This window comes from Buteo buteo, chromosome 1 (assembly GCF_964188355.1).
Source record: "Buteo buteo chromosome 1, bButBut1.hap1.1, whole genome shotgun sequence".
NCBI lineage: Eukaryota > Metazoa > Chordata > Aves > Accipitriformes > Accipitridae > Buteo > Buteo buteo.
Genome location: NC_134171.1, coordinates 12077853 through 12104869, shown reverse-complemented (window position 1 = coordinate 12104869; position 27017 = coordinate 12077853). Strand labels below are relative to the sequence as shown.

General features: G+C 37.3%; 1 protein-coding gene across 1 annotated transcript in view; it reads left to right on the top strand.

The window, feature by feature from the left end:
* Positions 1-19165, top strand: part of SH3TC1 (SH3 domain and tetratricopeptide repeats 1) — a 32961-nt gene extending 13796 nt beyond the window's left edge. The window contains exons 6-18 of the mRNA XM_075022520.1: positions 1727-1870; positions 2572-2749; positions 3459-3532; positions 4438-4633; positions 5524-5651; positions 7871-7912; positions 9491-11179; positions 11863-12043; positions 14437-14587; positions 16691-16813; positions 17102-17252; positions 18152-18348; positions 18583-19165. Of these exons, the coding sequence (XP_074878621.1) occupies positions 1727-1870; positions 2572-2749; positions 3459-3532; positions 4438-4633; positions 5524-5651; positions 7871-7912; positions 9491-11179; positions 11863-12043; positions 14437-14587; positions 16691-16813; positions 17102-17252; positions 18152-18348; positions 18583-18813 (3485 nt within the window). The 3' untranslated portion in view covers positions 18814-19165. The remainder of the gene's footprint in view (positions 1-1726; positions 1871-2571; positions 2750-3458; positions 3533-4437; positions 4634-5523; positions 5652-7870; positions 7913-9490; positions 11180-11862; positions 12044-14436; positions 14588-16690; positions 16814-17101; positions 17253-18151; positions 18349-18582) is intronic.
* Positions 19166-27017: the final 7852 nt, after the last annotated feature.

Sequence of the window (27017 nt, the reverse complement as noted above, 5' to 3'; positions counted from 1 at the left end):
ACTCTTTGTATTAAGTCCTAATAGCAGTAAGTAATGTTCATAGGGCTGGAGAGACCCTCCAGCCTCCAGAAGAACCTGCCTTTGTCCCAAAACAGGTAACAGCTATCATTCCCGGAAGGTGTCTTGTTTAAGTTAGATACTCCAGAATCAGGTCATATCTTCTTTCTAAGCAGTCTATTCCAATCCAGGTATTTTTGTCCTAAAGTCTAACCTGTGCTGCAACTTAAATGCTTTTACAGCTTTTTCTTCTCACTGTAGACATGTCAAGGTTACTCCTCTTTCATTGGACTATGCTAATACCTATTTGGAGACTTCTAACCTGCACTTCCACTTAGTGTTGTTTTCACTAGGAAAATCAACCCTAACTCCTATAATTCTTCTTCACAGAGTGTATTTTCTAGATCTCTGCTCATGCTTCCCACTGGACTCTTCTAGTTCTTCTACATCTTTCCTGAATAGTAGTGAGCAGATAGTGGACAGAGTTGGTAAGACTTCAGAGGAAATATCAAGTAAAACAAAGATTGCTTCATGTGCTTTGCATGCTTCAGTTTTGTTTCTAAATTTGAGCATGCCTTTTGTAACAATATGATGCCATTGATTTGAATTCAATTTTTAATATCCTATAACTTCACAGGGCTTCTGAAGAATAGCATTTGAATCAGTTCTTTGTTTCCGCTTTGTTCACTTGATTATTTTTTTCTTCTGTATATGGAGAGCTTGTGTGCATTACTATTGAATTTTCCTACTCCCATCACAGCAATTTAAAATAATGAATTTTATTTTTAATTTCATGTTTGCTACTTGCTATTTTGTGTTTTAAAATGCTCCTTAGAGAACTAGAAAAAATACTGTTTCAATGCAACTTTGCAGAGAAAGCATAACAAGATGAAGTTTCTTCTTAGGCAAGGTTGTGGCTAACAGGGAATTGATTCAGCATCTTCCAAATTGCAGAATAGCACCTTAATTACTGATCTGCCCACCTTTCCTCTTCATAATAACCTATACACAAAGGATTAGCTAATGTATTAATGTTGGCCATTTAAGTAATAATCTATTATCTATACCATGTTGATTATGATACACCAATCCAGAGCTCCCTGTAACTATCAAATAGCTTTGAAAGCCCTAAATCCTAATGTAAGGAGTCCCAGTTTCCAAATCAAGCACTACCTTCTTCTGATTTGTGTAATTCTGGTATGTGGTATCATCTCTGTCCCAAAGAAATTCCAGGAATTTGATACCCAGGCATGGTTTCTGCTTAATCAGCACAGCTGAATTGGGCAACAGAAATTTATGAAGATATTATTTTTTGATATTATTTCCAGTAATCTGTCATTTAAGTGGTGCTGAGAACCTGTTGCTCAAAGCTTGTTAGTGATTACCTCTTTCAGACTCCAAACCTTTCAAATATAGCTAAATTACGGGGAACCCTTGTAAGAGGAGGACATGCTCTGCTGTTTCTGCAGGATTCGGCACAGAAAAGTTGTGCACCATATAGGTGTAGTTTGTGAGAGCTATGCATCAAAAGTAGCTGTAATGCATGTAACATAATGGATGTAAGTTTGCCAATACTGCCAATACAGTGTAGTAAAATTAGTTATATGTTGTGGGTTAAGCAATAATGGAGTTATCTGAATGCCTACCCCAGTCTCTGACTTTCTGAAAGGTTATTTTATTGTATAATACTGTGAAACTGAGAAGAAAAATTGCAATTTCTTTTCCCTAGGTTTTATAAATCATTGCATGGAGAATTTATTCCTAGATCAATCTTTCTGGCTCTATTCTCAAGAGGAAGAAGAAACAGGCATTGAAGTCTGTATAAATGAAAAATCATTATATTTGATGTACAGAAGCCTGCTAGTACAGGAAGGTAAGGAAGACTGTACATGCTAAGGCTAAATTTAGGGAAGCACCTTTCTTTAAAATCCTAAAAGCAAACATTAAGACCTATTCAAATACTTAATGAAGTTGAAATTTAAATCTATTCACTCCAAATGTACCAGAAAGAGAAGAGAAAGGAACAAACACAGATTGAGTTCAGTAGGATCATAGGGGGATTAGAGAAATTCATTTGCATCTGGTCCATAAATGGATACCAAAAGAATTAGGCAGGGGTATACATTCCAACTTGCTTCATATTCTTGCAGATCCTGGAGATGTACAGGAGAGAGATTACAGATAGTTGCCAGGCTCATGTGCTTCTCCTAACTAGCATCACCTGCTGCCACTGTCAGAGACAGAATGATGGGCTAGAAGGATTGTTGATTAATGCAATAGGAACACCTCTTGTGTTCTTTAGGGAATATAGATACACATATGTCTAGGTAATTTGCTGCAAAATATTGCCGCAGAAGAGGGTTCGACACTTCATTGAACATATCAGCTCTGCATTTTACTGAAAGAGAAACTAGATAGAAATGTATGAATATCTGACAATTAGAAAATTCTTGTGACATCTCAGATTTTCTATCTTTAATTGAATATTACTAATGCTCTTGAAGCCAGTTTTAAAGCTTGTATGACACTAAACCATTACATAAAATGACATCTCCTCCACTGCTTGCTTTTTAGGGGCATTTTTTGTTTTAGGTCCTGACAATCTGATAAGAAAGATAATGGCTATAGGCAATGAAGTAAACACTTATTTTGAGACTGGGACTTTTACTGAAAGTGTAACAGGTGGATCTGTGGATGGTGACATGACCATGCTCTCTAATGCTTCTCTGGAGCCATTGATCCCTTTTCATCAGTAGGTACCTGATTCTAGCTACCTATTTCATATGCATCTGTTCTACATGCACACAAGTCTGCTTAGACATAGGTGTCTCTAAATGGTAGCTTGTTATGGAACATCCATCTTCCATTAACACTGAGAACAAATGCTCTATTTACTTCCATACCACACAACTGAATTAATCCAGATGCCTGCAGAGCAGCATTTAAAGATGGTTATCCTTCCTGTAAGTTAGATATTGCTTTTTTCAGGATGCTTGGAAATAATGGATGATAAAAGGCTAGCAGTGTTTTCAGTCAACTTTATTGACAGGAGCCATACACGTCCTTAACACAGTTTGTGTCAAGGTCATGTCCAAGCTCATAATTGCTATAAAGCCAAAATTGTATCAATGGCCTTACCAATGGACTCACTTCAGGAATCACCAGAAAATCATTCTTGTTGTTAAAAAACTAGTTAAAGAGCTGGAATTTTTCTGTTAACCTTGGGCAGGGAGAAATAGTGTGACTTTCTCTGTTAGGTTTGTTTGAAGCAATGCTTCTTCTACTACTACTATTACTGAAAACACAGCTATGTCTGAAGTGTATAGACAGTTCTGAAATTGAAAGATAATTGTGGGAGGGATGCACCTGTTTCCAAATGGATTTAAAATATCACTGTTATTGTCACAACATTTAATGAAGTGTTTCATGCACTAATTTCCAATTTGTTTTTCTACTTTCAGATGGTTTCTTAGAATGTATTCTAATCCTATTGATACTGCATGCAAGACTGAATCTAAATCAATCAAGAATGTTGGTAAGAAACTCCATTTGAACATCAGGATAAAAAAAAATTAACTTATTCTGTGCTTTCAATAGAACAGACTCTGAAAGGTTCAATATTTTTCCCTCACTGTATTAGGATGGGAAAACAGCTTTCAAAATTATATTGCAGTAAACTTAGTAAGAGCATAAACTTCTGCCTGTGACTAAAGGGTTTTACAACACATATGGCTAGACATGTCTAAGTTGAGGTAAAATCTGAAGTCTTGTATCTCCCTTTTTTCTCCTAAATATTGTATTAAGTAGGTACACAAAGTAGCAGAGTAATTAATTTGAGGATGCCTCTGTAGATTTTTTTATAACAAAGTTTAAAAAATAAGAAAATGCACCAATGTAGTTATTGTGGATCTTTCACATGTGTACTTCTTTATCTAATACTGCCAGAGACATAAAACTCATACATATGGTCTGAGGCTAGAGAGTAAATATTGCTTATTTTTTATCATTCATGTTGGTTTTAATACTGTATTGAGTGGTCTATAACTATAGTTATCCAATAAGGATTTTGTTAGTTGGTTCAAGTGTTTTCACTCTGGCCCAAGTTCAGACCCCTTTACTAAGAGAGAAAAGTAGGGACTCAGAACACTTCTTTTTGTTACTTCATGATGGAATTTGCTAGAATTTTGATAACATCTTAGATTTTCCTTTCTAATGGCTGGGAAATGAGGAGTTTTATGCTGTTATTTACAATTTTAATTGCTCAAACCAAATGGATTAGGTTTAGATGCTTTAAATCTTGCCACATCAGATGTGCAACTCGTGAGTTCCAGGAGTGTCTTTTGCTAAATATGCTCTTCTGCTGAGTTGCTGTTCTACTAATTGTATTTGTATTGTTAAAGTACTTTATCTGAAAATATTGTTTATCTCCTTATTACACAGCAATGGGATCCTGTCTAGCTGTGACAAATTATGAAAGTGTTGTGTCTGGAGAGATTAGTTTCCAGGAAGGGGACAAAATTGAGATCCTTGGTTACTTCATTGAATGCATGGAATGGTTTCTTGGAAGACATGTGTTTACTGGCCAAATAGGTTTTGTAAAGACAAGTCATGTTAAACTGGACTTACCTAGAAATGAGTAAGTGATATGTATGAAACTCAAACAAAAAGTGACTTAGTCTCTTGAGCTTTAAAATACTGAATGTTAAACTCAGGATTTTTTGTGGTAGGTTTGGGGTTTTTTTTTGAGAATTGTCATAGTGTGTATCAGTTAAAACAAATGCAAAGAAATTGGAATATGAAGTCTGCTTAAATGTTGGAAAATATTATCAGCCTGTACCTGAATTTCTTACTGGGAAAAGGGGTTGCTGTAGTTGTTATATCTGGTTCAGTCTCTGTGCTTTGGATCACAAGACCCAAGAAGCTTTAGTCTTGCAGAAGATTCTATTTTTGCTGGTCTCAAGATTTATGTTAAAGCATCCAAGTTCTGTTTTTGCTAGTACCCTCAATTACAGGCCTTAACTTGCTTTAAATGGGGCTCCTATTACAAATAATTGCTCATAATGCAGACAGAAACCTGTAAAAAGTGTGCATTTCAGCATGCATTGGCACCATGTTAATAGGCTGCTCTTACTAGTATGTCTAGACTGTCTACATGCTGAAACAAGGAGTTCTTAAACATTGTTTGCAGGTCCATTTGATGTGTACCTTTTAAGCTTGTATTAGAGGATCAATACCATAATGTCCTTAAAGATTTGTGCTTTTAATAAATTTTCTCATAAAATGCTATACCATGACACAGGCATAAAACTTACTTTGATATGGCAGAAACTGTTAGCTGCAAGCATAGCTATCATCAGTTTGTATATATTTTTATAAATATGACTGTTACTAATTTTGAACACAGGAGGACCTGTAATGTGAGGATTGTATTAGTTTCACTAACAACCTCAAGTTTGGCTGATGCAGTGAGCTTCTCAAGCCAAACCTGCTTTCAGACACTTTCAAAGTTGATCCTTTCTTTGTTAGACCACAAGACCTGGATTTTCTTGAAGCAGAAGAGCTATGTTTTTTTTCAAAAGAAAAAAATTTGCAAGAAGTGATACATTTGTTGAAACAAACCTCCATCACAGATGTTTGCTCTGTGTACAGAATAGGTGAGTTTTACTCCTTTTTACTGCATGATACATGTGCAGTTCCTATATCCCTGTTATAACTGATTTGTTTTTATTTCAATGAGATTCCAGCCTTTACTCCTACTGTGAAATATCTTGGTATTCAGTTTGATCATAGATATGGTATATAAAAATCCTTTATATCATCTCTGCTACTTTCCTCCTGATGCAAGACTTTTCCCAGCAGAGCATTTACAAATCTTTTGTCCTTTTTTTTTTGAGTGAATTAAAGAGCAGGGCTTTAAAAATTCAGTTACTGAGCTGAACAGATCTTCAAGCTTTCAAATGTCAGAGTGCTGCATTATAAAAGGCAGCATGTTCACCCAAATACTGCTGGCTTTTCATTCTTCTTAGGAAAGATGGCATAATAATTAGTGACAGCTAATGCAAACATACACCTCCTTCATGCTTGATTTAACTTTCAAAGGTATAGGAAAATAGCAAAACCTATTCATACCAAGGATAAAAATACTTTTAGCTACATCATCTCCAGTACAGCTGTTATTCCTCTAAGTGCTCATGCTTTGCATAAACTAATTGGGATAACTGGGGTTTCACCTTTACAGACTCAGTGTAAGGTAGTGTTAATATATTTGTCTTGCTGAAGTGAACAGGAGCAGTGATTTCTTATCCCACCACAGGTTGTTCTGTGGTGATCTGTATGTTTGTCAAATATCTAATAAAGTTTTATCTCCACTAGTGCCATCCCAAGAGACAGGCCTGTAGGCTCCAATCTGGAAGGAGCTGGTGTGTAGGTTTGACTCAGGTGCATTGGTTTAGTTATGCAAATCAGCATATGTGTGAACAATAACTAAGGCATGCCAGACCTGAGCTGCAAAATGCAACTCATGTCAATGTGCAAAATCACTTCACATCTTGCCTTCCTTGCTCAAATGAAAAGCCTGGGAACAAAAGCTCAGACCTCTATTAGGTACTAAATTAATTTCATGTGCTTAATGGACATACTGCTATTTTTGCCTGTTGCACATTTTCCACCACATCTCATCTCCCTAATCTTTACAAGGGCTAACTTTTTTTGCATCTTCCCCGGCTTATAGTACCATCTTTACCACATTTTTTTTCCTCTTAAACTGCACAATTGATCTACATAACTTGACTTACCCAGAGAGAGCGTTTTCAATATTGACTTGATATTTTGTTGTGTGACCTGAGTAAATGGGGTTTTGATTCCTTCAATCTACATCAATCTAATGAGAAGTATTTACTTAGGAGCACCTCTCCAATTAGAAATTCAGACCATTAAGTTACAACTATTGTAAACATCTGTGGTATCTGTCCACCAAAGTCAGGAAAGCATTTAAAGAAAGGAGATCCAGAAGTAAACAGTCAGTGAGAGGTCATTCTTAAAGGCTAGTAAAATTGCTTTCCATCAGCTTAAAATAGAACTAGTTCTGTGAGCCTCTGCTTTTAGATATATCCTTCATACATTCAGTACCACTTAATATTGCATCTGGTGTATGAAAGACAGTGAATATAATCCTGAAATGCAACATGCCAACTGAAACTCCTTGAGAAATATCTTTTAGACAAAACAGTAGATACTAAATATTCTACAGATGTGCTATGTTAAACATTTAAAACTAGATCTATAGCAGTAATGTCTATAGAACTTAGATACACCTTTTAAAAGAAAAGATAAATACAGGGATTTTTCATTTGCATGCTATTGGAATGGCCACAAAAGTCTGACACTCTTATCTGCACAAACAACCCTAAATAATTATTCCTTGCCCCCATCCTGCCCTGGGAGTGACACTAAAACATCTTTCGGCAATATTAAGGGCTCTTTGTTACCTCATTTTAGGGGTGGGTTGTTGGGAATGATTGTATCTACACTGCTTACTTGTATTTTAATGCAGCAGTGATGCATCCCTCATGCAGAACAGGTTGGCTTTAATTCTAACTGCAATATGCAGATGTCTCCCCACCCTCCCAAGCAGTGGTAGGTGCATGATGATAACCATATAGAAAGCAGTGAATTGTATCAGCAGGAGGGTAAGTCCCTAGTATCTGTTAGCTTTGGGTCAGGAATTTCTTCTCTTTTAAATATCCAGGACACATCCAATTCTTCTGAAATAAAGAATTCCAAACTAAAAAACAGCCTTATTTTAGGAGATTTTAAACTGAAAGACAACTAGGATACCATAACTAATATGGCTTTTTTCTTTTTTTTCTTACAGACCAATTAGAAGAACCAGAATTTCAGAAAGCTCATGAATGTGGTAATACTTCATATGCATACAATTTTTACATAAAGTTAATGTGACTTCTGATATTTTTGATATCTTTGCCAGCTTTTTCTCTTTCTAGTGTCTTCTAACTTTCTTCTCTTGCTGTTTGCTTTCCTAGGTTTTGCTGTAACCCCTTTTCACTAGGTTTTTCTGTAAGACATTGTGGGTTTTCACTGATATCAGATGTCTTGCTTGGACTTTGCTATCCAATTGCAAACTGTATGACTTATTTTTACTGCTGTGACACACACATACATGCACCACCCTCCAACTCCTTCATGTTGTTTAATGGCAAAATACTGTTTATGGGGCACCTGGCAAGTGCTGACTTTGAATTCTAGCAGATTTTCCGTCTGCTAGAAAACTTCATCCCATAAATATATTTCCCAAAGGGGATATTTTGATTAGGATGCAGAATTATTTCCCTTTGGCATTTAGTTGCTAAGCTGTCACTATCATTACTTGTACTACATTTTTCTAAATATCAGTTTTTATGATTCTGCTGAACAGTTTCAGAAATGAGATTTTAAGGAAACTGAGCTCTAAATCTGCAAATTCAGTAAGTTCCTGTTGATACACAGCTGTAAGCTTTACACTGACTATGACTGCAAACTACATCCCTAGTCCTTGCCCTATTACCTTGCCTGGATAACAGTGGGAGGACTAAAGAAATGATGGCATGACTGTCTCATATTTTTAAGATATTCAGCAATGTCAGTACTAGAACTTAGATCAATGACCACATCAATCACCACAAACTTGGTAATTTTGAGAAAGTTAATCTGTGCCAGCAGAGAATCAGGGTTGGTATTTGATTGAAAGGAGAAATCTTATTACACACTACACAGGCATGGCTGGCCACATGGAGGTAAAGTGGGCAGGAGAACAGGACCTTTGCAGGCACGCTCACAGCACCCACGTGAGACTTCAACAACTCAAATAGCTCAGTCTTATGCACCCTCCCTGGCTAACCTGCCTTAGTTTTCTATCAGGACATAGACACACAGTATTAACTCGCATGCTCAAATTCACAGTTCCCTTAGGCCTTAAGTCCATCCATGCCCTGACCTTGGGTTCTTTATCCAGATCTTGTGTCTTTTCAAGATTCTGGTCTTTCTTTGCTTACCAACTAGTCTGAATTGTAATTCATTGGCAGATCTCTCTCACTCATGTGCACAGAGAGAACAGAGAATATGCGCTTAGTGTGTACTTTTTGAGAATACACTCGGACACAAACCAGTCTGAATTAATGTTGGACTTCAATTGGATTCATGTTGGGTCAGGCACAGGGCCTGGCTAGACAAGCGTACTGATCAGTAACCTGCTTACATGTGGCAAGTCCTGTTTACCCCCACTCCTCCAGTCTCCCAAGGTTATTCCTCCCTGATCCTTCTTGATCTCTCTCTTTCCTCACCCTTGGCTTGTCTCCTAGACATACTGTTAAGAAAATGCAGTATGTTTACATGTTTTCCTAACAGCATCTTCTACTGATAAATGTTTTTGTTGGTCTATCAAAGATCATTGTGTGCATGCACACATGAAGTTGTGATCTGTAATTTATTTTTTCAGAAATTCCATGTTCACGTTTTAGTACAGGATCCACTAGCAAGAATGGCAAGATAGAAAAATTCCTGAAGAACTTAAAGAATTTGGAGGCCAACCAGGCAGAAGAGCCAACTACTGAAGGAAAGGATTCTGCTAGCTCTCCAAATACAGAAATCTTTCCTCCACCTGAAGGACCTTGCTTCCACATATGTCAAGATGATGTTCAAGCATCTGACATCTTTGAGTCATTGATACTCTACTTAAATAGGAAAGAATATGACAGAAACTTCAAAAACCTGTATGATTTCTCTTATCCATTTATCAATAGCATGTTTTATGGGTTTTCAGAAGAAGAAGAACTGGTTAGCTTTTTTAGATTAGCAAGGGAAGCAGCAAAGAAAGCAGGTATGTCCTGGGCGCTAGCAAGGCTATGCTTTCTCTTAGGCAGGCTCAGTGTTAAAAAGCTGAAGTTTTCCCAAGCTCGGGTGTATTTTGAGGAAGCCTTGGGAGCAGTAGATGGAGGGTTTAGTGATCTGTACTTTGTAATTGCTCTTTATACAAATCTAGCAGTCATCTACTTGACACAGAAGAACAAAGAAAAATGTGCTCATGTTTTTGATAAGGCTACATCTCTTCTCATGGGAATTCCAAATTATATTTGCAGTGCTGACCTGGAGTCAGATATTCTAAAGTATGCTCTGAAGAGGACAATTTTGAGCCAGAACAAACATGCAGAGGCAAGGGCATGCTTTCTACTGGCAAAACATTACAGTGCACGGAAACAGCATGAAGAGGCGCTACCATTCTTGGAAAGGTTTCAACTATTGCTTAATGACTTGGGTTTACAAAACAACTTATCAAACAACTGTTATTTCAAACTAGCAGAGTCCTACAATGAGAAGTGCTTGCCGCACATTGTGTTAAGTTGCATAAAGGTCGCCTCTTCCCAGAGCTCTAGTACTTTAACAGATTCCTTGAAAAGGATTGATTTAGTAATCAAAAATGCTCCCAAGCTCTATGGCATGAGAAAACTCAGGCAAATACTCCCATCCCAAACTGCACCTTACCTCATACAAGCACTTTCCTCTGTGTTTACTAATGAGCAGCAAGGACTATGCAGCACCATTTATCTTAGCTTAGCAAAACTGTACAGCCACCACAAACAGTATGGAAAAGCCATTGTTTACATGATGAAAGCACTGGACTCTGATGTTTCTGCTAAGCCAGAGGAAACTATTAACTATTTGGTTGCACTTGCTTGGTTATACATTCTTTACAGGCAATATGATGTGGCTTTAGCCATTTTAAATGCTGTTGTAGACTCTTCATGGAGCAATCCTCAACAACTAGGCATCGCTTATAATATGCTTGCTATTGCTTTGAAAAGAACAAACAATACAAAAGAAGCTGCTCAGAGCTACTACAAAGCACTGCGTCTTTCGGAAGAGACTGATATGACCCATAACCAAGCTGTAGCCCTGGCTAATTTTGGGGCACTCTGCCTGCACGTAGCAGCCAGCAAACTGGCAGAACATTATTATATCAGGGCAGTTAAGCTATTCTCCAAACTTCCAAGCACAGACTGTGGCCAAGACTTTATCCAAGTCCTCCTTCAGTTGGGGTGTTACTATGTTGATGGAACTCAAAGAGAAAAAGGAAGGTTTTATTATGAATGGGCTTTTTTAGTTGCAATGGAGACTAATCATCTGGAAAGTAAGTATATTTTTTTTTCTCAAAGTTATGAAATGTACCCTGTTTGGGAATGTTTGTTATATAGGTATGTTATAGTTGTTCCTTAAACAGCATTTTATGTCCAGTTATGTGACAGCTATCATAGTGATTGAAATCTTTGCTCTGTCCCATAATGGTGGAGAAATAAATACAGGTTGGGTTGCTCTTCTAGTGGTACTTAGGTTTGTCAGAAATGATAGAGAAAATTAAATGTTAAAAAATGGAATAACTTAATTGGTAAAAAGTCTAGCGATTTCTATGTTTAAGAATATTTACAATAGTTATGATGTCATTGGTAGTACAAACAGCACCAGACTTGAGTTTAAAGGTATGAAAACAATTGGTAAACTGGATTACTTTTGCATAAAATAGTTGTATTTAGAAGACCCATGCTTTATTTATTTATTCTTTCTACAATCATTAAGGCAGCTTATACAGGTAAGGTGACTGTTCTATTATTTTATTTTGGAGATCAAGTCTGAAGTAACCTCTAGCCTTTGTTAACTTTGGGGGTTAAGAAACCAGCAGTGGAATCTCCTTGTTATGACTTTTATATTGTTATTCATTGACTGTGCTGTGTTTTGTGAAACACTAAGAATGAATTATTTTAAAACTAATCTAACTTTCATTTTAAAATAGAGATTATTTCCAATCTATTCTCCTAGGTCAACTACAAGCAATTAAACTGCTGTGTCAGTTCTACAGTACAGTTGTTCCCAATGAGGCTCAGTGTGTCATCTACAATGAATATCAACTATCTTTAGCTAGAAAGATGTCCAACAAAGTTCTGGAGGGACAAATCTTGGAAACCATTAGTCAGCTCTATTTGTCTTTAGGAACAGAAAGGTAAGACATGCTGAATGAGTCTGCTTTTATTCTGATTGTAACTCTTCTGTCATGCTAAAGAACTCAAATTTTGCAACAGCTGAAGATGACAGATTTTTTTCTCTCTGCTTTGCCAATACACTTTATCAGAATTGAAGGGTCCAGTGCTAGTGGTGACTTCTCTTGTTTTTTTTAAGTAACTATCATCTCTCAAGGGAGACAAGATGTACAGCAGAGATTAGCACCACTTCAAGAGCCAAATTATTTTTAAAATCTATGTAAATATGTTTAAAAAGTATTATGTTATGTGACTGTTGATGACTGCTATAGCTCTAGGATTATTGCTGGCAGGTGACTTGTTTGTGGTGAAAGATTTTTTTTTTACAAGACATTTTTTCCATTAGAAACCAAATGACATATTCCAAACAGGTCAGACATCAAATTGTCTCTGTGTAAGTGTTTCTCTTTGAGGAAATGCTTTTTTCAAAACTTACACAAGTACAAAGCCTATGTGGAAAACTGCGTAGTGTCAGTCTCCAGCAACTTCTATGCCGCTCTTATTTTCAGAATACCAATTTTTTTTGCTTTGCTTTATTGAAAAAATGGACTGCACAAGTCTATAGTAACTAACAGATGCTGGGGAAACTTAGAGGTTTCTCCAGACAATTTTTAAAGTGTTTAAGGCAGCTTTGATTTTTTTTTCTTAGTGTATCTCACTTCAGGGAGTCACTTTAGATTCAGGTATTTTTCAAGCATGCCTCAGTAAGGGTGGAAAAAATATTCTCAGTTATAGGAGAGTAGATGGTTATTTTAGCTTTAAGGGGCTGCAGCCCAAGCATCTAACTTTCCTAGTATGTCAACTAATTTATTTTGCTTTGTTCACTGCTGTTTAATGATATAGTTGGTGAACATCCTTTGGAGAGGCTGAAGACAAAGCAGTTGGTTAAGATTTCAAACTACCTGTAATTTGCAGAAGGTTTTCGCTAGCTGGAGAAGCTGCTGCTTTGTGTGTGTGTAGTACATGAAATTTATGTATCCTAGGAGCCTGGCTCCCAGACGTTGGCTGTGTAACCTCAGCAGACTACCGGGTAATAGCACGTACTCAATATGGTATTAGACCATAGTATCAGTATTCTTTGAGTTAACAGCCCTGAGTAACAAGGATATGTGTCTATGATGAAGTAACAAAAACAGTGATGTCCTTGGTGTCACTGCCTCCGTTGTAAATTACTGTGGCCATGCCAGCAGACACAGCCTGACCTGTTCCAGCTGCTGTGCTGGGTTATGGATTGGTATATGCTTCTGTCTGCTGTAAAAGTGAAAACTCTGAAGGAGGGATGAAAGTAGCATTCAGTAATTGGGTGGAGTTGGACTACTTCAACTGCCTTGCCTTTCCTCATGTTAGCAGCTTGTTAGCAAAGGAGAGAAGACTGATATGTCAGGCTTGTTCAGTGGAGCTTTACTTAATCTCATGAGTATAAAAGGAGTGACAGTTCTCTTCAATTTCTGTAAGAATCAGAAAGTCGTAAAACTAATTTTTTCCCTCAGATGAGATACCTTATTGAGACAGAACTGAAATCTTGATAGTGTGAAATACAAGGGAGCGTATTACTTTTAGATTTGTTTTGGATCTCTTTGGAGGTCTAAGCAGGCTGTTCTAAAGATGTACTGTGTAAGGATTCACTGAAACTGTGCAGTTCATGTTATATTTCAGTATGTTTGTGTCTTGTGCTTGGGGGAAAATGCGTCATGTCAAGGTGATAGGAGTCCAGCACAAGACAGAAGGATTTAATAAGTCTGGCGTTTCTATGTCCAGTATAAAGCACCCTGAGATCAATCAATCTGCCAGGTCTTTCCAATGAAGAGTATGACTGCTCTTCTGAGAGCACTGTGCCCTTACATTTAAAATTGCACTGCTCAGTGATCTGATAATTTATGTGCTTCTAGAACTGGTCATGTCGTGTCCTGTTCTCTTCCCCCATCAAGTTTTTCTACAGTTGCTGTTTAGTCTGAATTGTGCTAGGTGATTTTAGAAAAAAATATTTACAGATGCAATTTCTTTCTGAGGTTTCTAGGAAAAAGCCAAAAATCATAGAAAAGCTAAAGATGAAGAAAGATTTTTTTTTTTTCTACCTGTCCCTAGCCCGAGGTAGGGGAAGGACACATCTAAACTATACTGAAATAACATAATGTGATAACAATCTAACAGGAAACATAGATTGAACAAAAAAAAAAGGAAGAGGAAAAAGACTGAGTTTGCTAGTTACTGGTATAGCATGGCTGAGAAATTATAATTGTGCATTGAATAGGGGAAACAGATTGTCTTGTATTAACATAAAGCTTTTCTCACTATGAAGAAAACCATTTGCAATTCTGAAGAACCCCTCAGTGATTAGCAGTTTTCCCTGTTTCAGGGCTTACAGGTCAGCTCTGGAGTATACCAAAAGAAGCCTTGGAATATTTATAGATCTCCAGAAAAAAGAGAAAGAGGCATATGCTTGGCTACGGGCAGGAAAGATATATTATGTTCTGAGACAGAACGAGCTTGTGGATCTTTATATTCAGGTATGTTGTCAACACAGGCATGCACGTGTTGTCAAACAGTGTGCAGGTGGCATGGTGAGAGTAAGTAATTCAATATGATGATTCCAGAGATTTTGCTAACTGGTGTTCTGAACATATAGTAACACCATTTATGTAATGCTTAACAGCTGAAAGTCTCAGCATTTTCCATTGGTCCTCTGTTTTAATCTGTTGCTTGACTCTGGAAAGATTTTGGGCAGTGACCTTTTTTAGTGCTTGCTCTGTTGTAAATTCTGTGTATTCCTTCATCATTGTCTACCAGCTATACAGCACCACAGCAATCAAACCATATATGTATGCTACATGCTAGTGGATAACAGATAATAATCAGCATGCTGGCTTGTGGGCCAGATTCCCAGGAAAACAGAGTAGCTTTTTCGGGAAGCATTTCCAAAGCATCTAAAGCTTTCTTTCTGTGGCCGTGCATAGCATGGCATGGAGCCAGCTGGAGCTGCTGCTACCTTTGCAACAGTAAGACCAGACACATGTGGCTTGCAACCTCAGACCCCCCCCCCCAGCCAACGGGGACCTGCTGCAGCTTCTACTGCTGTGCTAACACAGATTGAAAGATGACCCTGTGGCTGCTGAAACTGGATGATCCAGAGTCTTTTCTCAGAGTGGCACTGCAGCCCAGATCTGACTCTCAGTTGTCTATATGGCTCCTAGCCATTCACTGAAGTATTTGGGGAATTAGGTTCTCACTTTTGTAAAGGATTTAAAAATACTTCTCTTCTGTTGTGAGGGAGAGTGCTGCCTTGTAGTGCAGGATGTATACAGAACCTGATATAGTAAGATTTGAGTCTTGGGTACCAAAAGATGATCTCTAAATAAAATAATCAGATGCCTGTTAAGATGTTTTGAAAAAAACTTCTACAAAGCAGGAAAACCCAGGGAACAAGTTCATGTTTAAAATGCACTGAGACACAATACATAGGGCCACTTTAATTTTTCTCTGAAATAAGTTACATTATTGAATATTTATCAGGAAGACTGAATAAATGTGTTTACAAGAAGGGACTGTGCTATAGGCCTGTCATTTCTTTTTCTTTTACTAAATGATTTTAGCTGATAGCCCCCAAGTCAGTCACCTGGTGGTACAAAGGCCAAATCAGCATGTGGGATGATTTTCTCCATCTGCTTTATTTCCTTCAAGAGGAGGAGTGGGCCAGGGACATGCATGTGTATTTCATACTGTGCTTGTATGGCACCTGGTATTCAAAGCAGGGAGTCAGTGCCCGTCCATGAGGAAAGTCTTAAAACAGGAATCTGCCCACTTAAATGTTGACCACTGTGCCAGTAATTTGTGCAAGTCATCACATCTTAATTTGCATGTAAAACACAACTTCCACAATGTGATGCAATAGAGTTCTTAGGTGCCCGAAGCCAAAATAGGTGTAAAAGGATCACTGCCTTTGTGCTTAAGTAGAAAGCTAGGCTTGTATTAATTTAATGCAATTTGAAAACGGAAGATCACAAAGCCAAAGCAAGATTCTTAATCTTGCTTCATGTAGAAGTCCCCTTTCTCATTACTACGCATCCTATCAATAACTGAGTATCCTAGTATTCTTTCTTTAGGGAGGATGCATGCTGCCTTTCCTGAAATCCTTTTTGCTAACATGGCATATATTTATTATTTCAGAAGAACAGGATAGTGGAGCTGCATTTGTTTACAGAATTCACTTCAAAGGCTTTTAAATCTGCAATGTTAGCAATATCTAACTTGTAATTAGAATTTATTTCTATGATAAGTTCGATCCAATTTAAATTTAATATGTGGCAGCTATCAAATACACTGTTTTTAGAGAGCCATGTGCTGACAAAGGTAGCAGGATACTATTGCCAGAAAAGGGAGACCATGACACTATATGTGCCCAGGTTCTTATATTCCTTCTTCAGCAGTTGCCGCTGGCCTGCTCAAAAACAGGGTACAAAAAAGACAGAGCATGGTCTCACCAAATATAGACTTTCCTATCTTATAATGAGAAGAGAGGCCTTAACAAGATCTTTTTTTCAATTGTTAGTATTTATTTTTTTACCAAGAAGTAACCAAGATTTATTTTTTCTTTCACCATTCCTTGTTTTCAGGTTGCTCAAGATGCTGCTCTTTACACAGGAGATCCAAATTTAGGAATGGAATTGTTTGAAGCTGCTGGAGACATATTTTTCAATGGTACTTGGGAAAAGGAGAAAGCAGTGACTTTCTACAGGGTTTGTGCAGTTTTTCTACTGCATTAATAGTTATGTACCTGCCCATCATAGCAGGTGTTCTACAAATGCTGAACCAAAAGCTGATCCTCTCAGTTTATAGTTTATAGCCTATTGCAGTTGAGTACTTTGTCATAGTGTTAATAGATATCACCTATTTTAAATTCTCTTCTGAGCGTAGGATATAATCAAAGAGCAAAACGAAACCAGAAGTCGCTTGACATGACATAATGGAAGCCTGTTAGTGCATGTCTTGGGGTTCAGCTGTATCTAAACTGTTATGTGTTTCAGGACAGGGCTCTTCCACTTGCTGTGCAGACTGGCAACAAAAACACTGAACTCAGATTATGCAATAAACTGGTGGAATTGCTGGTGAATCTGAAGATTTATGAGGAAAGTCTGGAATATGCAAGAGCATCTCTCATGCTCAGTGTAAATTTAGGTAAGACCAATTTCAATTATAGCTGAATATTACTGATCTCTAAAATACAGCAGAACTCTAAAGTTTTCTTCCTTTGACTTCAGTCAGATTTCTTGCCAGGATTTCTTAACAATACCATAATTACTATTTTTGCCTCTGTTCAAGAATGAATAACTTTATTGCTGCCTCTTCTAACTTCAAGTTCTTATGGAAAACCTTTGGTAGAGCACAGAATTAAACCTGGGATTTCAAGTCCAAACTGAGTGTGCTTCTCGCAGCTAAGACGTAATACTGATGAATAATACTGTCCCAAGAGGCTTTTCAGTGTCATACACTTTCAGATTTTCTCATAGCCTTGCTGGTGAACCAACCTAGGATAAAATAACCAAAACCAATAGGGCTAGTTTCAAAAATTACTATTCTTCAAGTTTGAGAGCTGTTCAGCTGATTAAGAACCCTCTCACCCCTCCATACAAGAACAGACAGGTCGTTTTGATCAGCCTGAAAATCATCTTTTTGCCATCACTTTTGATGTAAAGTATGTAGTGGAAGGGGTAATGGAGCCTCTAATTCCATTAGCTTTCTTTCTTTCATTACTTTCATAATAACCTATTTGTATTCTTTGTAAGTATGCACAGGGTGTATATATCTATACATGAGAGATGAATGTAGTTATTTCTTAAGAAAATCCCAGATACTGGTAAATCCTACAGTGGGAAATCCAGGAATTCTGTGGTATTGTTCTTAAAGGGCAGGTTTTGGCTTATGTATCTCTTAAGCAAAATTAGTTTTATGCAATAGAAACTCAGCAAATACCATACAGAAATAAAACAAAAAATAGCATAGATGTATCCTGATTTGACACAATTTGACTACTTTGTCTCTTTGGTTTTATCCTGACTCATACATTATCTCATTAGGAAATCAATTAAATGAACGAATAGCTTACCATCGGCTGGCTGCCATCCATCATCATTTGGGTCACTGTGAACTAGCTGAACACTTTTATTTAAAGGCCTTGTCCCTCTGTTCCTCTCCTCTGGAGTTTGAGGAGGAAACACTGTATTACGTCAAGGTGTACTCGATCTTAGGAGACATTATATTCTATGACCTTAAGGTAAGAAATACTAAAAACTGCTGCAGAAAATTGTTATGTTGAATAATGTTTCATAATGCCAGGTTTTACCACATTCTGGTTTTTATGCATTTAGAATGTAAATAATAAAGTGAGAAAACCTACTGAAGTTCAGAATCTATATTATTCTTGTTTGATACCTAATAAACTGAGCTTGGATGTCCTCTTACACAGCTTGTGCTATAGAAGGTGTTATCTTTGTGTCTCTTATTTCAGGATCCCTTTGATGCAGCAGGCTATTATCATTTGGCACTTGCTGCTGCCATGGACCTGGGCAATAAAAAAGCTCAACTGAAGATTTACACAAGACTTGCAATAATATACCATAACTTCCTTGTGGATCGGGAAATGTCTCTCTTCTTCTATCAAAAGGCAAGAACCTTTGCAACAGAGCTGAACGTTAGGAGAATAAATCTAGCTCCTGATCAGTGTTACAAAAGTTCATAAGCATCTTTGGAAAATGCAGTCTAACAACTACAGAAGTACCTAGAGAAATATTGCACTGGCTTTGTAGGAGGATGCAGAATGCGTTCAATGTCTCATTATGCACGTGCTGTAAGCCAGAGCTCAGCATCCTGGACTAAATTATCAGTTTATATGACAGGGAACTACATTTCATTGTCTCCAAGATATAAAGTCTTTTACTTTTGGTTTAAGGGTCAGCCTGTGCACTAAACCCAAAACTCAACAGTCTTTTTTTAACTAAATTTTTCTTTGCTAGCTGTTTCTGTCTATCTGGATACCAGAAAATGATCAATGTATAAATGAAATGAAAAATATTAAAGTGTTACAGAGAAAAGACACTCCATACAAACCGTGGCTTTCTTTGCATGACCTAGCTCTTGTATGAACTAGCTCTACTATTTTTATGACACCAAGTAAATACATTCGCATGAGCATGTTAGGTGGGGTGTTTGAGAATTAGTTTGATCCAGTTGCCCAGACATCACCCTTCATTTCCTATCAAATTCATCTACTGCAGTACTTACAGGCACTAGTTAAGACTTATCTTCTAATTCCTGAACACACTTATGTACATGTTGTAATAACTAACTGGTTTCCAGAACTGAAGTCTCTAGTAATATGTAACTTGTAGTTTTGTGGATTTCAGTGGTCGTGTGAAGGCCTTCTTTTCCTCTTTTCGAAGACAAATTATCTGTTGGGTTCTTTTAACTGACCTTTTTCAGAACTGTCAGTATTGTCTGCAATGACTTATTACAGGATTTCCTACAGTCTTCCGTATAACTACCTTATGTTCAGAAAGCTGTACTACTTAACTTCAGTTGTAAAAATCCTAGATTGTTAATTTTGATAGTTCTAAATCTTTGTGCCTCAAAACATTTTCATACCAAAGCTACGGTAGAAATGACTTATTAGATCATGCTGTATATTTTGAGAAGGAATGTCAATGTCTTAAAAGTCTGATAACCTTGCAACTAAATATTCAGATACATTTTGAAATGATGCCTTTTCATTCTCTGTAAGAACTTCATACAGAAACTGCTAGTTCATTTTTTAAGAGACATTACAAAGCATGGAAGTACGGAGGTGTCTTTGGAAGATGAACACACAATCTCAGAAACCAGCTAGGGGTTTTTTGGCTACATATTATATTTTATTTGCTTATACTGTCAAACCTGGGGAAAGGTGCAAAAAAACAAACTTTTTTTCTGGTCTGTGTAGCTATGTAATCTCATTACTTTGGTTCTTTGCCTAAGAATCTTTCTTTTCCTAAAATCTGTCATTCACAGCACACACTGAACACTTTCCATACATACATTCAGGTATCTGACTTTTGTCGTCTTTTTGACCTTATGAATTCTTCATTAGTTTTTTTACTTCTTCCCTACAGGGAGAGAGGATACTTATATATAATTGAGATAGACTAACACTTAGGATACTCTCCGGGGAGGTGGGAAGTGCATCTTCTTCCTTGGTGAGTGCTGTAAGCACTAGTCTATATAACAGATAGTTGCCACTATCATGATAACTGTGACCTGTCAATTACCTTGAAGAGAAGATTTGACTACTTAGGTAGACAACGTAACTCTCTGCAGTCCTGCACTTGGCTCAAAGGTCCAGAAAGTGAAGTGGGCCTTCAGTGCTATGCCTTTGAGCTTAAATGCTTTGTATTTGCTATTTCTAGAAGGCTTCTTGCACAGTAAGCATTTTTTTGTGTTGTCTCTTTTGACACTGTAAGGAGAACTTACATGCTCCTGTGTTTTCAGTTTCATGCTGAGGATTAGATGGCTAAAAATAATGAATGTGATAGTGCCTTGCTTGTAAATATGCAGTATTATTAAATATATCTCAGCACTTTGCTTTTAAAAACTAAAAAAGCTTCATGTTGGTTAGTGAATCAGACTTCTAATGTCTTGATTGTAGAAATGTGTGTACTGCTCAAAGCAATTCTGCACACAAGTTTTCAGTGGTTTTTTTCATTTATTTTTTGGACACTCACAATCAGACTGGAACTAAGCATTAAATTTGAAAGTTTTATTGTTCAGGTGTCTTAGGAACTTACCTTGAAGACTCAGATTCTGACTGGTCATATTGTCCCACTAAACATGGGAAATTAGTTAGCCCATATCCTCTTCCTTGTCTTGACCTGAAAACTCAACAGAAGTCCTGTACAATCTCTGCAGAGCTGGGAAAATTGTGGGTGTTGCTCTTTGTTCATTAACTTGCTTTTCAGTGCTTGTCAGTCTATTTTCCATTTCATTTGGCTTTCAGGCTAGATAAATTTATAACCTCTCTCTGGCTCTGATTACAGCAATCACAGGCAGTCTCTTTGTATTCTGGGAAGGGAAGCTGCACTTCCTAATCTGGAATTCAATTCTGCTGATAAGACCTATCTTCTTTCTTGCATTGCTACTTCATCTTGTTGCCTTGATTCCACAGAATTTTTGCTTTCATAGTAATCCACTCCTTTATTATTAATTCACCCTTTAATGTTAAATTGTACTTGGGCAGTGTATAGCACACTGAATTTCTTGGCCATTCCTTTCAAGCCAGCTGAACAACATACAAAAATCTGGCTTTTGAAAAGGCAGTACCTGAATTCTCTTCTTGCTCTGATGAGACAAGAATTCTGTGTTTTCCTACTCAGTGTGGTTAAAGTGAGTTATAGGCATAGGATTTCAAAGAACTGCATTCCTATTAGATATATATCTGGCATTTTAGGTTTTTAAAAACTGCTTCAAAACCTGTTAGACCTTTAAATATATCTCTTTCTCCAGGAAGCACAGCATCATTTTAAGCTTCTGCGATAACAAATGCAATGAACTTGGACAGCAAAGCTGGAATTTACAAATTCTGGGAGGAACCGAATCTGGGCTAAAGGATTTTACTCCTAAATTCTGTTCCTTTTGATCAGGAGTGGTAGGATTCATCTTCCCTTTAGGAGACACCTGTTAGATGGCCCTACTCTCTTTTGCATCAGAGAATGGTTAACTGTCTACAACGTAGAATTGTATAGGTGGGTGAGATGAATCTTACCTGGTGTGCTTCCTGGTGCAAGTCTTTATAAATGGAAGTCTGATTATTTGAGATATTATAAAACTCTGTTTTCCCATAGCTGTTATGTAAATGATCAATTTTGGTTAGATAAGTGGTAGAACAGTATTCTAGTTTAATGAAGCAAAAAGGCACAATAGCATAGGGTCTAGGTGCCTCCTAGGTAGGGTATAAAAAGCATAGCTCTGTAGAGTCTGTTAGAAAAGACAGTGAGGGATGGGATGTTGAATGATAAATGAAAAAAAAAAGGCATAGGAAGCAGATATAGATTCAGAGGGCTTCTACCCAGAACTAGTTATATAGCTAGTCAGTAGCAAAAGTCTGATACTCTTAATGATCCAAAAAAAGCCCTGCTGAGCTGTTAAAAGCTCTGCAGGCACTGTCACATTGTAGGTATTTCTGCTTGGTTTGAAATAACAAGGTCCTGCTTCCAGGAAGGCACAAGCTGGTGCCTGTGAGCAGCTACATATCTAGAACATCGTCAGATATACAGCCAGATACTTGTGGTGGCTTCTCATCCAGGAATGACATACGTTGCCAAGTGTCACCCCTTCATTTTTAAAATGAGATTACAGAAATGGGAATGGTAGTGATGCTATCATTGTACAGAATACTTAATTACTGAAAAGGAGTGACCTCAACGCCCATGCTTTCCTCAGCCTGTAGAAGCCCACGTTTCTGAAGATGAAAATACAGAGTCCCCATTTTTGCAATTTTGGCCTCTTCAGAGAAGTTAAGCTGGCTTCGTGTTGGTTTTTTCAAGGCCTAATCCATTCAATCTTAACATTTCATTTTCTGCAGGACCAAGCTAGAGTTTGCCAGTCGAGAGAGCCTCTAGCCACGTGGTGGCAGTCTCTAGCTTTGCATCAGTGGCCTCCAGTCCAGAAGGTTGAGAGGAATTCAGAAACCTGAAAAAGTAGCGCGTTGTTCCTCCATTACCCTTCCTTTCCAACTAAAATCTAATACCTCTTAAAAAAACCCAAACCCAAAACCCACTAAAAATAAAAAAAACTTAAAAAGTGATGCTGTCAATAATGATGACCCAGAGCCTAGCTAGGTCTTCAAGCCCCTTTACCAGGATAAGTGAAACATAGATCTTCCCCAGACAAGCATCTGTGTGCTCTGTTGCAAAGGAAGTATGGTCCAACAAAGCAATGGAGCACTTGCGGAGAGTAAAAAGAGTTGAAGGTAATAATTCTAAGCTACTTTGAAATGCTTGAAGTTCTGATAACTGACTTGTCTGCAGACAACCTAGAGAAAGGCGGCTGCTCTAAGGTAGTACACAGGTTTATTTGGCAATAGGAAAACTGGAGTACAAATACAGAATAGTGTGGTAGAGAAGAAATCTAGTAAATGAGGTTAGAGGCAGGCACATGCTGAAAACTGGTAGTGTTAGTTTAAAATGGTCAACTTCTGACAGCTACTTGTTTTGCCAAGAGAAATGCCGTATGAATTGCTTTGTATGAGCCTGCAGCTATGGTATTCTAGGCAGTGACATTCAAAATACTTAACCTATGTAACAAAGCACTTTTTCTGAAAACGTACCGAAGAGATTAGCAGAGTTAGTAGCTGTTTTCCCACTTAATAGAAACTGCCTGCCTGGTTCTATTGTCTGCTGAAGTGCTAAGGAGATGTTCCTCTAACTATTTTGCTTATAAAGGTTTTCTGCCTTCATTTTGCCATTTCAGATAATGAAGGGAAGAAAAATAATGTTTGATTTCCCAGAATATTTATCTCTACCTGGCACTTTAATCACTGAGTGGCAGGTTAAGTTGCCTTTGCAGTGCACTGACAAACTAAATGGATTGTATCTTTGCATGAAAAGGCAAACTAAACAAGATTACTCTGACTTACAATATCATAAAACTTATATGCCATTTAGATGCTGAATTACTCTAGAGAGTTATGTGCTGGGAAACTCTTGAAAAATTTCAGCAGGTGTTTTTTCCTGATGTAGCAGATGTACAAAATCTGCTCAAAGAACCATTTCTTTGCCAAGTCAACAGAAGGGAATTTCACCATTGCACAGAAAATATTGAAATTTTTGGAAGTTGGAATGAGTATGATAAATGGAGCATTTTTGCTTTTCTAAAAATAACACAGATTCTTTCTGAGTGTTTCCTGAAATATATCTAACACCACTGGCTGGTGTTAGATACTTGTGTTCATCAGTCATGTTATAAAATGGGGGAGAGAAATTTCTCAGGAGCCAATCCATTCCCAAACTGGGGAAAGACTTTATCAATAATTACAGACCATTACCTACCTGCTCATATTTTGCTTAAAGTGCAGATACATTTCCATGTGCCTGCCTTTTCTACTACATGCCATAGTTAGGTGTTTCTTTTTCTCCCTCGAGAAGGGGAATTAACACAGTACCAGTGTAACTGGGCACTTTTTGTAATACCAGAAAGCAACAGCATATGGGTATTAGGACATAAAAGCAAGCACCTAAGAAATGACTGAAAGTTGAACTACTGAGCATTGTTGTAAAATGTGGTCAGGATGTTTTGTCTCATGTTTTCAAACTTGATGTTAGTACTAAACATCTAAACAGTACAGAAACATCTAAAGTATAAAGAAACAGGTTAGTAAAATAAATACATCCATTCTATCTATGAAACTATTCCCTAGAAACTATTACTTTTTGATTTTTAATTCTTGGCATAATTCTGTATTTATTTCTTTGGTAGATTGAAGTGATATGCACTGCAATTTTCTTTAAATCATGAAGCTTTGTCTCATATTGGTCAAGACTTACATGGTATAAAGAGTTAGTTAAAATTCACGCATTCTTGTACTGATGAATTGAACTCAAGAGAAAACACTTGTAAATTGCTAAGTAATCTGAAAAGTGTTTTTCTTTTATGCTCTGCTGTAGGTCTGTCAATTATACACTGTATTAAAGTTCTTTTTTCTGTTCTTCCTGCATACCAGAGATAACAATAGTCTTACATGCAAACATACAGCTGAGTAAATACGTTGTTCACCATGAAGTAATAATTATAAGACTATAATATTCTTTCTTTATTATCCAAGATAGCAGTCATTCTTCAAGTTTCCCATTTTATTTTACTTATTGATAACTATAGGTTTCTTAAAATCTTGAAAGACTTGTAACCACAAGAAGTTTCAAGAAAATTGAGGTGTGTGTCAGCAAGTATCTTAGCCTAAAAATCTGTCCTTTACTACAAAATTTTAATTAATGTCTTTTTTTCTGACATATTTTATCTTCTTTCACAGGTAAGTGGAATTTTTGGGTAGAATCACTTTGTTAGATTATTTATTTCCTTTCCTATCTATATCCTACCAGTTATCAATGTGTATAAATTTGCATCTGTGGCTTTCTGGGTCACTGAACAGATGATGACACTTTCTTATTAAATCAGAGAAAAGTTGTCCTTATTGCACCTTTGCCAATTATGTTTGCTCTATTGCTTTCCTTTTTTAGGCACCATTTTTATTTCAGTTTAGGTCTGCCAGGCTTTTCATCACCCTTGCTGGATCCTGGGTGTCTGCCACATACCAGTTAATGTTGGAAAAAAATCAATCCTATTTCTAAGAATGAGTCTAGAGAAAAGTGCACTAATTGGTCAATGTTTATTTTAAACCAAATGAAGTCTGGTTACCTGTTCTCTGTAAAGCTTTAGTGGCCAGGAGCACTGATTTACTGGCAAAGTGGGGTTGCTTTAGGAATGGACTTTCTCCTATCAAGAAGTATTCCTGTCATAAGCTTTTAAAAAAGTGCAACTTGCGTAAGAAAGACGTTTTGACACATGCTACCAAAATTGTATGCCTACTGAGTAAGCTTAAGCTACTTGCATCTTGTGGGGGTGAGCAGGCTCTGCCATGCGTATGCTTTATGCTGTTACAAGGGTGAAGCAAATAAACCTATGAGACGTCCAACAGAAGATAATAGCTTTGAGAAGTACAAAGTTTATCCTCTGCTAAAAATGAGAAAGAATGGGAATGGAGCTACATTTGAAGATGTTGCTGCAACACATCCAATCTCCTATACTTATAGCAATCATATATTAGAAGCTTCAGAATTCCCTGTTGCTTTTTTTAAACAACCTGAAACACATCCTTTTAATTGCCACGAGGTAAAACTTAAAACAGTGCCCTGAATGTTTCTCTATGGTGTTGGTTATTGTAATGTGCAAATATGTGTAATTTTGCAAGCTGCTTGTTTAGTCCTTCTGAACGTCACTTTAAAATCTATACCTGGATTAACCAAATGTATTTGTTGATCTCTTCTGAACTCTCTTCTATTTTTAAAAGACTTTTGATAAACTAGTCCTGTATTAAATATGCTGGATATCGTTTATAACAAGTTAAATCTAATATAAACGTCGATTGAGCATTTAGAAATTTAGATTGCTGCCTTTGGACCTCTGTGTTCACAAGTTAAGGTTTTATTTTAGTTGCTGAGACATGGAATTCCGATTTGGACAATATGCCACTTTCTTAGTTCATATAAATCAGCTAAGCTCCATTAAAATAAAGCCCCAGATCTGGGTCCAATTAAGAATTTGAGATTTGACTAAAAGTCTATATTTAACATGTCATTCTCTTGCCACAGAAGATTAAAGCTAAGTGCTCATGTCCTGCATGAAGGCCCAAGTTGAATGGACTCCTGGAAACGGAGAGCGTATGTGGGCTGAGAGACTGAATCTTCCTCCCATCTGACAGCTGCTGAGCAGTTCTGGTGTGTGGCTCTGTTTTCCCGTGTGAGAGTCTGGAGGAGTGGGTTACGTGGGCATGGACAAACCAGAGAGACTTCCTCGGCATTCTGTTTGCACTAAACTGTGAGGAGCACTTCTCCACAGGATGTAGAAGTTTTGGCACATTCCTACACATCCTTCTTCTTGGTTGTCCTCTCAGTGACCTTCCCCTTGCCTTTACTGTTCTACATAATATTAGAGGCTCTACTGGAAAAAGGGCTGCAGAGTAGGACACATTTTACAGGATTTGGTTTATAAGACCCATTAGAGAGGTCTGATTCTGGAAGAAGGTCACAAGTGCATGCTCTAAAACCAGTCTCTCGCTTTCCTTATAGTTCAAGATCCTATAGAACTTTTTATCTTCTGGAAAAATCTATAATCCTTCATTGGCTGATTCATATTTCTGTAATT